General features: G+C 62.9%; 1 protein-coding gene across 1 annotated transcript in view; it reads left to right on the top strand.

The window, feature by feature from the left end:
• The window catches only part of DNHD1 (dynein heavy chain domain 1), a 278,012-nt gene that overhangs the window by 250,800 nt on the left and 13,692 nt on the right, over positions 1 to 13,520 (top strand). The window contains 4 exon segments of the mRNA XM_075918511.1: positions 1,360 to 1,791; positions 6,487 to 6,928; positions 7,166 to 7,303; positions 13,019 to 13,192. Coding sequence (XP_075774626.1) covers positions 1,360 to 1,791; positions 6,487 to 6,928; positions 7,166 to 7,303; positions 13,019 to 13,192 — 1,186 coding nt within the window.

Genomic DNA, 13,520 nt, shown 5'->3' with positions numbered 1-13,520 from the left:
GGCCCGGCGGGGTCTTGTGGGTAAGATCCAGAGTGTAAACTGGACTGCAAAAAGGATGTGGACACATTGGAGAGGGTCCAGCGCAGGGCAACCAAAATGATTAGGGGGCTGGAGCATATGACTTATGAGGAGAGGCTGAGGAATTTGGGTCTGTTTAGTCTGCAGAAGCGAAGAGTGAGGGGGGACTTGAGAGCAGCCTTCAACTTCCTGAAGGGAGGTTCCAAAGAGGATGGAGAGAGGCTGTTCTCAGTAGTGACAGATGGCAGAACAAGGAGCAATGGTCTCAAGTTGTGGTGGGAGAGGTCCAGGTTGGATACTAGGAAAAACTATTTCCCTAGGAGGGTGGGGAAGCACTGGAATGGGTTCCCTAGGGAAGTAGGGGAGTCTCCATCCCTAGAGGTGTTTAAGTCTCGGCTGGACAAAGCCCTGGCTGGGTTGATTTAGTTGGAATTGGTCCTGCCTAGAGCAGGGGGCTGGACTTGATGACCTTCTGAGGTCTCTTCCGGCCCTGTGGTTCTATGATTCTATGAACTGACCGGGATCTGTGGCTAAATGTGTAGACAGTAGATTGACAACGAATTATTTCTTCGCGCTCAGCCTGTGGAACTCTTTGCCAGCAGCTGGTGGAAAGGCCCAGACTGCAAGAGAGTTCCAATAAGACCATAATCAGGTCAAGGCGGTTAGGCCCATCAGTGCCTACTCGCCAGCACGGGCAGGGAGGGGTCCCTAGTTTCTGTTCGCCAGAAGCTGGGAATGGGCGACGGGAGGGATCTGAAACACTTGGCATGGCCACTGTGGGCCGACAGGACACTGGGCTGGATGGGCCCTTGGTCTGACGCTGCCTGGCGGCTCTGATCTTATATCGAGCCCAACTGGATCTGCCCCTGCTGTAGCCGTTGGCCTGCACGTCACTTCCAGAGCTGACAGAGCCCAGCAGACTCTCTGCAGGGTCAGTAGCGACGTCCAGCTAGTGGTCACAGCGGGAGGCAGCCAGTGCCCCTGGAGTGACTTGCCACACGATGTCATTGCTCTGCTACTTCATGCCATGTTCTTTCTGGGCTACGGTGCTCGCCAGCTTCCTCAGAGCCCTGTGTTCTCTAGAGCCCTAGAAAGAGGTGATCTGTGTGGTGGAGGGGGAATGGGCTCAGTCCCCCATTTACTTCTTGGCTTGTACTGAGCATGCTCGGTAAGACTACTGAAGCTGCTGTCCTCATCTGCCCCCCCACCCCATGCTCTCACTCTCTTCCCCTCCCCATCGGGTTGCCCCCTCCCCAGCCACAATCTGAAATGGCACCATGGACAGCTGCCTCCCATCCCCCGCCAGGAGCCAGCCTCACCCCGTTCCATCCTGTTTGCCAGGAGCTGCTCTTCTACCCGAAGGATGAGCTGCCCGACGATCTCTTCCAGGCTCTGGGCCAGGTGGTGTCCGACAAGAGCTTCTGTGCCACCTCCTTGCAGAGCGCCAGCAAAGCCGCCGCTGCCCTGTGCCAGTGGATCTGCGCCGTCTACTGGTACCACCGGGCCCTACGCATCTGGGAGCCCACCCTGGTAGAGCTGCAGCACTGCAAGGTGAAGATTCGGGCAGAGAAGGGGCGGCTGGGCGATCGGCGCCTGCAGGCAGAGAAGCTGAAAGAGCTGAGCTCAGCCTGGGGCCTGGAACTGCAGCAGGCCACCGAGCGCCAGGAGGCCTTGGCCCGCGACCTCGACGCCCTCCTACAGGAGAAGGAGAAGGCTGACACTGTAGTGAGCTCCGTGGCTGTGCACGTGGCCAACTGGACAGCAGCTGCCAAAGTAAGGACGGAGAAAGCCTGGCCGTGCGCCCTCTCCAGCGCCCTGCGTCCCAGAGAACGACCCACCCAGCCTGGCCATGCACCCTCCCCAGCGCCCCGCGTCCCAGAGAACGACCCACCCAGCCTGGCCATGCGCCCTCCCCAGCGCCCTGCGTCCCAGAGAACGACCCACCCAGCCTGGCCGTGCGCCCTCCCCAGCGCCCTGCGTCCCAGAGAACGACCCACCAAGCCTGGCCATGCGCCCTCCCCAGCGCCCTGCGTCCCAGAGAACGACCCACCCAGCCTGGCCATGCGCCCTCCCCAGCGCCCCGCATCCCAGAGAACGACCCACCCAGCCTGCCCGTGTCCCCTCCCCAGCATCCCAGAGAATGACCCACCCAGCCTGGCCGTGCGCCCTCCCCAGCATCCCAGAGAACAACCCACCCAGCCTGGCCGTGCGCCCTCCCCAGCGCCCCGCGTCCCAGAGAACGACCCACCCAGCCTGGCCATGTCCCCTCCTCAGCGCCCCGCGTCCCAGAGAACGACCCACCCAGCCTGGCCGTGTCCCCTCCCACCACCCCGTGTCCCAGAGAACGACCCACCCAGCCTGGCCGTGTCCCCTCCCCAGCGCCCCGCGTCCCAGAGAACGACCCACCCAGCCTGGCCATGCGCCCTCCCCAGCGCCCCGCATCCCAGAGAACGACCCACCCAGCCTGGCCGTGCCCCCTCCCAGCGCCCCAGAGAACGACCCACCCAGCCTGGCCGTGCGCCCTCCCCAGCGCCCTGCGTCCCAGAGAACGACCCACCCAGCCTGGCCATGCGCCCTCCCCAGCGCCCCACGTCCCAGAGAACGACCCACCCAGCCTGCCCGTGTCCCCTCCCCAGCATCCCAGAGAATCACCCACCCAGCCTGGCCGTGCGCCCTCCCCAGCATCCCAGAGAACAACCCACCCAGCCTGGCCGTGCGCCCTCCCCAGCGCCCCGCGTCCCAGAGAACGACCCACCCAGCCTGGCCATGTCCCCTCCTCAGCGCCCCGTGTCCCAGAGAACGACCCACCCAGCCTGGCCGTGTCCCCTCCCACCACCCCGTGTCCCAGAGAACGACCCACCCAGCCTGGCTGTGTCCCCTCCCCAGCGCCCCGTGTCCCAGAGAACGACCCACCCAGCCTGGCCATGCGCCCTCCCCAGCGCCCCGCATCCCAGAGAACGACCCACCCAGCCTGGCCGTGCCCCCTCCCAGCGCCCCAGAGAACGACCCACCCAGCCTGGCCGTGTCCACTCCCCAGCGCCCCGTGTCCCAGAGAATGATCCACCCAGCCTGGCCGTGCCCCCTCCCCAGCACCCCGCGTCCGAGAGAACGACCCACCCAGCCTGGCCGTGCGCCCTCCCCAGCGCCCTGCATCCCAGAGAATGACCCACCCAGCCTGGCCGTGTCCCCTCCCCAGCGCCCCGCGTCCCAGAGAACAACCCACCCAGCCTGGCCGTGCCCCCTCCCCAGCGCCCCGGGCACCCCACATAGAATCATAGAAACATAGAATAATAGGACTGGAAGGGACCTCGAGAGGTCATTGAGTCCAGCCCCCCGCCCTCAAGGCAGGACCAAGCTCCATCTACACCATCCCTGACAGATGTCTATCTAACCTGTTCTTAAATATCTCCAGAGAGGGAGATTCCACCACCTCCCTTGACAATTTATTCCAATATTTGACCACCCTGACAGTTAGGAATTTTTTCCTAATGTCCAATCTAAACCTCCCCTGCTGCACTTTAAGCCCATTACTCCTTGTCCTGTCCTCAGTAACCAAGAGGAACAAATTTTCTCCTTCCTCCTTGTGACACCCTTTTAGATATTTGAAAACCGCTATCATGTCCCCCCTTAATCTTCTTTTTTCCAAACTAAACAAGCCCAGTTCATGAAGCCTGGCTTCATAGGTCATGTTCTCTAAACCTTTAATCATTCTTGTCGCTCTTCTCTGGACCCTTTCCAATTTCTCCACATCTTTCTTGAAATGTGGTGCCCAGAACTGGACACAGTACTTCAGCTGAGGCCTAACTAGTGCAGAGTAGAGCGGCAGAATGACTTCACGAGTTTTGCTTACAACACACCTGTTGATACAACCTAGAATCATATTTGCTTTTTTTTGCAGCAGCATCACACTGACTCATATTCAACTTGTGGTCCACTATGACCCCTAGATCCATTTCCGCCATGCTCCTTCCTAGACAGTCGCTTCCCATCTTGTATGTATGGAACTGATTGTTCCTTCCTAAGTGGAGCACTTTGCATTTCTCTTTATTAAACCTCATCCTGTTTACCTCTGACCATTTCTCTAACTTGCTAATGTCATTTTGAATTATGTCCCTATCCTCCAAAGAAGTCGCAACCCCACCCAGTTTGGTATCATCTGCAAACTTAATAAGCGTACTCTCTATCCCAATATCTACATCATTGAGGAAGATATTGAACAGTACGGGTCCCAAAACAGACCCTTGAGGAACTCCACTTGCTATCCCTTTCCAGCAGGATGTAGCACCGTTAACAACAACTCTCTGACTACGGTTATCCAGCCAATTATGCACCCACCTTATCGTGGCCCTATCTAAGTTATATTTGCCTAGTTTATCAATAAGAATATCATGCGAGACCGTATCAAATGCCTTACTAAAGTCTAGGTATATGACATCCACCACTTCTCCCTTATCCACAAGGCTCGTTATCCTATCAAAGAAAGCTATCAGATTAGTTTGGCATGACTAGTTCTTCACAAACCCATGCTGGCTATTCCCTATCACTTTATTACCTTCCAAGTGTTTGCATATGATTTCCTTAATTACCTGCTCCATTATCTTCCCTGGGACAGACGTTAAACTGACCGGTCTGTAGTTTCCTGGGTTGTTCTTATTCCCCTTTGGGCACAATATTTTCTCTTTTCCAGTCTTCTGGAATCTCCCCTGTCTGCCATGATTTTTCAAAGGCTCAGATACCTCCTCTATCAGCTCCTTGAGTATCCTGGTTTGCATTTCATCAGGACCTGGTGACTTGCTGACATCTAACTTTCCTAAGTGATTTTTAACTTGTTCTTTGTGTATCCTATCTTCTAAACTTACCCTCTCTCTGCTTGTATTCACTACGGGTTTGTCTACACTACCCCACTAGTTCGAACTAGGAGGGTAATGTAGGCATACCGCACTTGCAAATGAAGCCCGGGATTTGAATTTCCTGGGCTTCATTTGCATAAGCGGGGCGCCGCCATTTTTAAAACCCCGCTCGTTCGAACCCTGTGCCGCGCGGCTACACGGGGCACGAACTAGGCAGTTCGAACTAGGCTTCCTATTCCGAACTACCGTTATTCCTCGTGGAATGAGAACTAGGAGGGTAGTGTAGACATACCCTACGTTAGGCACAGCTCCAGACTTCTCGGTGAAGACCGAAACAAAGAAGTCATTGAGCATCTCTGCCATTTCCACGTTTCCTGTTACTGCTTCTCCCTCCTCACTGAGCAGTGGGCCCACCCAGCCTGGCCATGCACCCTCCCCAGCGCCCCGGGCACCCCGCGTCCGAGAGAACGACCCACCCAGCCTGGCCGTGCCCCCTCCCCAGCGCCCCGGGCACCCTGCATCCCAGAGAACGACCCACCCAGCCTGGCCGTGCCCCCTCCCCAGCGCCCCGCGTCCCAGAGAACGACCCACCCAGCCTGGCCGTGTCCCCTCCCCAGCGCCCCGCATCCCAGAGAACAACCCACCCAGCCTGGCCATGTCCCCTCCCCAGCGCCCCGCGTCCCAGAGAACGACCCACCCAGCCTGGCCATGCGCCCTCCCCAGCGCCCCGGGCACCCCGCGTCCGAGAGAACGACCCACCCAGCCTGGCCGTGCCCCCTCCCCAGCGCCCCGGGCACCCAGCGTCCCAGAGATCGACCCACCCAGCCTGGCCGTGCGCCCTCCCCAGCTCCCCGGGCACCCAGCATCCCAGGATGTCCGCCCCCCTCCACTCCTGAGTATCCCCTTCTCTCGCGGCCATACACTCTGGGGTTCAGTCAGTGACACTGGATCTGGCCAAACACTGCAGTAGCTGGTGTTACTGTTATTGCCTATACCCAGCGTCTACTGGGTTGGGGGTGGGACATGGGGCATAGGCTCCGGGGGCGGGGCTCTCCCGGGGGGCTGGGGCATAGGTTCCGGGGGCAGGGCTCTCCCGGGGGCTGGGGCATAGGCTCCGGGGGCGGGGCTCTCCCAGGAGGTGGGGCATAGGCTCCGGGGGCGGGGCTCTCCCAGGAGGTGGGGCATAGGCTCCGGGGGCGGGGCTCTCCCAGGAGGGGCATAGGCTCCGGGGGCGGGGCTCTCCCAGGAGGTGGGGCATAGGCTCCGGGGGCGGGGCTCTCCCAGGCGGTGGGGCATAGGCTCCAGGGGCGGGGCTCTCCCAGGCGCTGGGGCATAGGCTCCGGGGGCGGGGCTCTCCCAGGCGGTGGGGCATAGGCTCCGGGGGCGGGGCTCTCCCAGGAGGTGGGGCATAGGCTCCGGGGGCGGGGCTCTCCCAGGCGCTGGGGCATAGGCTCCGGGGGCGGGGCTCTCCCAGGAGGTGGGGCATAGGCTCCGGGGGCGGGGCTCGCTCAGGCGTGGGGATCTGGGTGTTCAGGGTTTGGTCTGGGGGTTTCAGGTCCAGGAGCGGGATCTGGGCTCCGGGGCGGGGCTGCCTGCTGACCCTGGCTTGCTCCTGCAGCTCCTGGAGGAGAACTTCAGCACGGCGCCTGGCGATGCCGTTCTGTGCGCAGCCGCCCTGTCCTACTTGGGCCCCTTTCCCCCCCTTCGGCGCCAGGAGCTGCTGGAGAAGTGGCAGGAGATCTGTGCCGGGCGCCGGCCCTCCCTGGGGCCAGACGACGTGCAGAGGTTGCTGGAGAAGGAGCTGCCCTGCCCTGGCCCTGCTCCCCGTGGCCCGGTGCTGCTGCCCGTGCGCCAGGGCCTCAGCCTGCTGGCCTTGCTGAGCTCCGCGCGGGAGCAGCGGGCCTGGGACAGGGCTCAGAAACCACTGGACTTGGCCGGGCGTCAGGCTGCCCTGCTGCTGCTCACAGACGCCTACGCCTGCCCGCGCCGCTGGCCCCTGCTGCTCGACCCTGACCAGCAGGCCCTCACCTGGCTCCTTCCGCCCCAGAAGCTGGACGATGGTGAGTAGGGGGCACTCGCAGGCTTGAGCCCAGCCCCAGCCCCAGCCCCGTTGGGCGTGGCGTTGCCTGCCCATGCCAGAGGCCAGTGGCTCTTCCTCCCCCTGCTCCAGGCCCCAGGTGCTCTGAGGGACTCCAAGCAGCACAGCTCAGGCTTCCCCCACCCTCAGTGGGAGAAGGGGCCCGTCTGGGGACCCCCCTTCAGGCGCAGCCTAGGAACCTTTGCCTGTCTCCTCCCAGACGAGTGCCTGCTCTTCGCCAGCTCGGACTCGCTGCCCAGTGCCGACGAGCCGGACGAGGCCCCTGAAAAGAGGCTCCAGGTGCTGTCGGCAACAGAGCCCGGCCTGGAGCAGAGCCTCCTGGCTGCAGCCCGCACTGGTAAGGTGGGGGGCTGGGTGCCCTCTTTGCTGGAGTGTGTTCACTGGGATTCCTGGTGACTCACTGCCGCGTCTTGGGCTAACTCCTGCCTGGGGAGGGAGAGGCGGGGCTGCACCAGGCTGGGGGATGGGTCCGTCTTGGCAGGGCAGGAGAAGGAAAGGGGGCGAAGGGCCCTAGAGGAGCAAGGCTGCCTGCTCGGTCCCGTGCTGCGCTGCGAACCAATGACCCTGCTGGCTGGGACGAGGGGTTCACGGGCGAGCAGCACGTGGCAGAGGGCACGTTGCCCACCCCAGCCCTCCCCTTCTTGAGCGGGGAACATTGGGGAGTGGGCCAGGCCAGCGCCGCTCCCTGGAAGGGGCGGGGCCTGGCGCAGAAGGGCGGGGCAGGGAACTAGCCTCGCCCCGAGATGTCTGGGGCCAGAGCAATGCCGCCGCCAGGAGCTGTGAGCCATTTGAACAGCACCTGGCGATTCGCACCAGGGCAGGGGGTCTAAACAGGAAGCACCCGCATCCTGCATGCAGGCCGGCACTTGGCCAGTCGCTGCCTCCAGCTTCTTCCCTGCTGGCCGGGGCCCCTTCCCCACCCTGACCAGGACGCACGGTCCCTGCCTCACCCCACGGCAAAACACCCGTGATGCCGGCCTCCGAGATGTATGGCAAAGTGGTGCTCTTCCTTTCTCCAGTACGCGCTGGAGAGGGGGCCTGGCGGTGGGGGGCGTGCATGGGCCCCACAAACTGCTGGTCCACATCTCCGTCCTGCCCTTCCTTCCCAATGCCACCTAGCCTCTCCTCCCTGGGGAAACTGATTTCCACCATCAGCCCTCTCCCATTGGGACTGTGACAGGCCGGGAGGCACACTGAGGGCATCTGCTCTGGGCGAATTGCTCAAAACCAGGCCTACTTACAGCCCCAGACTTGAGACCTTCCCCAATAGGCCACACACCAGTCACGCCAAGCACTTCAGCTGCCAATCCGGCCAGCAGGAACCTCGCGAGCAAACCCCTCAGGCACCCCAGCTCTCCCTGGGCCACAATCAGCCCCGGGCCTGTGCACAGATGAGGGGTTATAGAACCCGATCTCACCTACCCCCAACAGGTCTTTCCGGTCCCAAAGAACCAGCCCCAGGTTTCCAGTCAGTTTACACTTTGGATCTTACCCACAAGATCGCACTGGGCCAGTCCTTTAGAATCTGCAATCTAAGGCTGTGTCTAGACTGGCCAGTTTTTCCGGAAACTTTTGCGCAAAAGGGCCAGTGTAGACAGCTCAGATTTGTTTTCGCAAAAAAGCCTGATCGCGAAAATGGCGATTGGGGCTTTTTTGTGCAAAAGCGCGTCTAGATTGGCCACGGACGCTTTTCCACAAAAAGTGCTTTTGCAGAAAAGCGTCCTGCCAATCTAGACGCTCTTTTCCGAAAATGCTTTTAACGGAAAAACTTTTCTGTTAAAAGCATTTCCGGAAAATCCTGCCAGTCTAGACGTAGCCTAAAGGTTTATTAATAAAATAAAGAAAAGGCTAAGAGTAAGGAGAACACGTCACAGGCACCACTCTCCCAGTTCTCGACGCAGGCTCTCAGCAGAGACGTTACAAACGGCCATCTTAGAAGTCTCTGGTGCCCATCCTGTGCCAGGGCGGGTCGGCCTCCTTCCCGCTCGCTGTCGCTTGCAAGGCTGCATCTGGGATCAGTAGCAGACTTGAAGACAAGATGGAGTCCACCTCATGGCGCTTTTTGGCTCTGTCTACACTGGTGGGTTCTTGCGCCAAGACCCTGCAGAGAGTCCACACTGCCCGCCTGCTCTGGCGCAAGAAGATTTACAGTACGTCGTTGGAAGACAGGGCTTCTTGCGCAAGAGCTACGCTCTTTTCTAACAAGTACAAGCCCTCTTGCACAAGAGGGCAATGTGGACACACGGCAGGGGTTTCTTGCACAAGAGGGCAGTGTGGACACACGGCAGGGGTTTCTTGCACAAGAGGGCAGTGTGGTCACACGGCAGGGGTTTCTTGCACAAGAAGGCAGTGTGGACACACGGCAGGGGTTTCTTGCACAAGAGGGCAGTGTGGACACACGGCAGGGGTTTCTTGCACAAGAGGGCAGTGTGGACACACGGCAGGGGTTTCTTGCACAAGAAGGCAGTGTGGACACACGGCAGGGGTTTCTTGCACAAGAGGGCAGTGTGGACACACGGCAGGGGTTTCTTGCACAAGAGGGCAGTGTGGACACACGGCAGGGGTTTCTTGCACAAGAGGGCAGTGTGGACACACGGCAGGGGTTTCTTGCACAAGAAGGCAGTGTGGACACACGGCAGGGGTTTCTTGCACAAGAGGGCAGTGTGGACACACGGCAGGGGTTTCTTGCACAAGAGCACATGGCCGTGTGGACATGCTCTTGCGCAAGAACCCGCCAGCGTAGACAGAGCCTTTAGGGCCACTCCTGGTACCTCCCAAGCTGGAGTGGGTCACATGGTCACGTGACCTAGCCCTGTCTAAAATGCAGCAGAGGAGGATGCTGGCCGAGGGGGTTCTCTCCTCCCTGGGCTCACGTACCCGGGCAGATTCCTCTGGGCAGCGTCCACTGGCTCCCTTGACAGCGTTGAGGAGCAGGGGCTCTGCCCGGCTTCCCCCTCCGGCTCCCTCGTTTTGAACCTCTGACCGTGTTCGTCATTATCTGTCCCGCCCACCCCTGGGATTGTCAAAGAGGCCAGGCTGGGCCAGCAACTCCTTCTCGGCCCATCATGGTGCTGCTGGGGCACAGGGCAGGAGCGGAGGCTCCCGGGGGCCCGTTCAGCCCCTTGCCCGTGGGGACGGCAAACGCTTCCTCCCCTGGGGGCTGGCCCTGCCCACACACAATGACCTGTGCATGGCAAGCAGCCCTGGGCGCCCGGGTTCTCAGCCGCATCCCGCAGGTGTGCCAGGGCCCCTGGAGAGCCTCTCGCCCGGCCCTGGGCAGTGTGGGGTTCCAGCCAGAGAGCAGGCTATGTGAGGCTATGTGAGGCAGGCAATGGGGGCAGGCTGTGGGGGAGGCGGGGCAGGCTGAGGGAGGGCTGGGGAGGCAATGTGGGGCAGGCTGAGGGAGGGCAGGGGAGGCAATGTGGGGCAGGCTGTGGGAGGGCTGGGGAGGCAATGTGGGGCAGGCTGTGGGAGGGCTGGGGAGGCAATGTGGGGCAGGCTGAGTGAGGGCTGGGGAGGCAATGCGGGGCAGGCTGTGGGAGGCAATGTGGGGCAGGCTGTGGGAGGGCTGGGGAGGCAATGTGGGGCAGGCTGTGGGAGGCAATGTGGGGCAGGCTGTGGGAGGGCAGGGGAGGCAATGTGGGGCAGGCTGTGGGAGGGCTGGGGAGGCAATGTGGGGCAGGCTGAGGGAGGGCTGGGGAGGCAATGTGGGGCAGGCTGTGGGAGGCAATGTGGGGCAGGCTGAGGGAGGGCTGGGGAGGCAATGTGGGGCAGGCTGAGGGAGGGCTGGGGAGGCAATGTGGGGCAGGCTGTGGGAGGGCTGGGGAGGCAATGTGGGGCAGGCTGAGGGAGGGCTGGGGAGGCAATGTGGGGCAGGCTGTGGGAGGCAATGTGGGGCAGGCTGTGGGAGGCAATGTGGGGCAGGCTGTGGGAGGGCTGGGGAGGCAATGTGGGGCAGGCTGTGGGAGGCAATGTGGGGCAGGCTGTGGGAGGCAATGTGGGGCAGGCTGTGGGAGGGCAGGGGAGGCAATGTGGGGCAGGCTGTGGGAGGGCTGGGGAGGCAATGTGGGGCAGGCTGTGGGAGGCAATGTGGGGCAGGCTGTGGGAGGCAATGTGGGGCAGGCTGTGGGAGGGCAGGGGAGGCAATGTGGGGCAGGCTGTGGGAGGGCTGGGGAGGCAATGTGGGGCAGGCTGTGGGAGGGCTGGGGAGGCAATGTGGGGCAGGCTGTGGGAGGGCTGGGGAGGCAATGTGGGGCAGGCTGTGGGAGGGCTGGGGAGGCAATGTGGGGCAGGCTGAGTGAGGGCTGGGGAGGCAATGTGGGGCAGGCTGAGTGAGGGCTGGGGAGGCAATGTGGGGCAGGCTGTGGGAGGGCTGGGGAGGCAATGTGGGGCAGGCTGAGGGAGGGCTGGGGAGGCAATGTGGGGCAGGCTGTGGGAGGCAATGTGGGGCAGGCTGTGGGAGGGCTGGGGAGGCAATGCGGGGCAGGCTGTGGGAGGGCTGGGGAGGCAATGTGGGGCAGGCTGAGGGAGGGCTGGGGAGGCAATGTGGGGCAGGCTGTGGGAGGCAATGTGGGGCAGGCTGAGGGAGGGCTGGGGAGGCAATGTGGGGCAGGCTGAGGGAGGGCTGGGGAGGCAATGTGGGGCAGGCTGTGGGAGGGCTGGGGAGGCAATGTGGGGCAGGCTGAGGGAGGGCTGGGGAGGCAATGTGGGGCAGGCTGTGGGAGGCAATGTGGGGCAGGCTGTGGGAGGCAATGTGGGGCAGGCTGTGGGAGGGCTGGGGAGGCAATGTGGGGCAGGCTGTGGGAGGCAATGTGGGGCAGGCTGTGGGAGGCAATGTGGGGCAGGCTGTGGGAGGGCAGGGGAGGCAATGTGGGGCAGGCTGTGGGAGGGCTGGGGAGGCAATGTGGGGCAGGCTGTGGGAGGCAATGTGGGGCAGGCTGTGGGAGGCAATGTGGGGCAGGCTGTGGGAGGGCAGGGGAGGCAATGTGGGGCAGGCTGTGGGAGGGCTGGGGAGGCAATGTGGGGCAGGCTGTGGGAGGGCTGGGGAGGCAATGTGGGGCAGGCTGTGGGAGGGCTGGGGAGGCAATGTGGGGCAGGCTGTGGGAGGGCTGGGGAGGCAATGTGGGGCAGGCTGAGTGAGGGCTGGGGAGGCAATGTGGGGCAGGCTGAGTGAGGGCTGGGGAGGCAATGTGGGGCAGGCTGTGGGAGGGCTGGGGAGGCAATGTGGGGCAGGCTGAGGGAGGGCTGGGGAGGCAATGTGGGGCAGGCTGTGGGAGGCAATGTGGGGCAGGCTGTGGGAGGGCTGGGGAGGCAATGTGGGGCAGGCTGTGGGAGGGCTGGGGAGGCAATGTGGGGCAGGCTGAGTGAGGGCTGGGGAGGCAATGTGGGGCAGGCTGAGTGAGGGCTGGGGAGGCAATGTGGGGCAGGCTGTGGGAGGGCTGGGGAGGCAATGTGGGGCAGGCTGAGGGAGGGCTGGGGAGGCAATGTGGGGCAGGCTGTGGGAGGCAATGTGGGGCAGGCTGTGGGAGGGCTGGGGAGGCAATGTGGGGCAGGCTGAGGGAGGGCAGGGGAGGCAATGCGGGGCAGGCTGAGGGAGGGCTGGGGAGGCAATGTGGGGCAGGCTGAGGGAGGGCTGGGGAGGCAATGTGGGGCAGGCTGAGGGAGGGCAGGGGAGGCAATGCGGGGCAGGCTGTGGGAGGGCAGGGGAGGCAATGTGGGGCAGGCTGTGGGAGGCAATGTGGGGCAGGCTGAGGGAGGGCAGGGGAGGCAATGTGGGGCAGGCTGTGGGAGGGCAGGGGAGGCAATGTGGGGCAGGCTGTGGGAGGCAATGTGGGGCAGGCTGTGGGAGGCAATGTGGGGCAGGCTGTGGGAGGGCTGGGGAGGCAATGTGGGGCAGGCTGTGGGAGGGCAGGGGAGGCAATGTGGGGCAGGCTGTGGGAGGGCAGGGGAGGCAATGTGGGGCAGGCTGAGGGGAGCCGGGGAGTCTCTGGGGCCGGGAGCTGGGCAGGGGGCAGGACAGCCCCCCAGGGCAATCACTGTGGCTGTCTCCCAGGGTCACCCGTCCTGCTTGTGGACTTTGAGAAGAGCCCCCGCTGCCCTGCTCTCCTGCAGCTCATGCAGAAGGAGACGCTGCTGGGGGCAGGGGGCTGCAACCCGCCCTCCGAGGTGCTGCCTTCCTTCCGGCTCTACCTGAGCACCAGCCTGTCGCTCCGGGCACTGGGGAAAGGTAAGGGGGAGAGTCGCTCCCGGAGCCCTGTGCAGAGGCGCCGTCCCTGGCTCCGGGATGCGGGCTTGGCACATGCAGTGCCCAGCGCCCTGCTCCCTGGCCCTCGTGCCCCAGAGTCTAGTCCAGCCATTGCTGCTTCAGGGGACTCCCCCCCCAGGCCTGGCTGGGGGGTCTGGGTCATGGGCCCTCGGCTTGTGCCGTGGCCAGGCTGGCAGGCACTGGTGAGCGGTGTGTGCTGGGAGCCCTGCGCAGGCCACGGCCCTGCCTCTGGAGAGCCATGTCTGGGAACAGGAAGAGGCTTCTCGCCGGGTCTGTGCTTTGTATCCAC

This window comes from Pelodiscus sinensis, unplaced genomic scaffold (genome assembly GCF_049634645.1).
Source record: "Pelodiscus sinensis isolate JC-2024 unplaced genomic scaffold, ASM4963464v1 ctg91, whole genome shotgun sequence".
Classification (NCBI taxonomy): domain Eukaryota; kingdom Metazoa; phylum Chordata; order Testudines; family Trionychidae; genus Pelodiscus; species Pelodiscus sinensis.
Note: the sequence above shows the minus strand (reverse complement) of the source record. Positions and strands in the feature narration are given on the sequence as shown.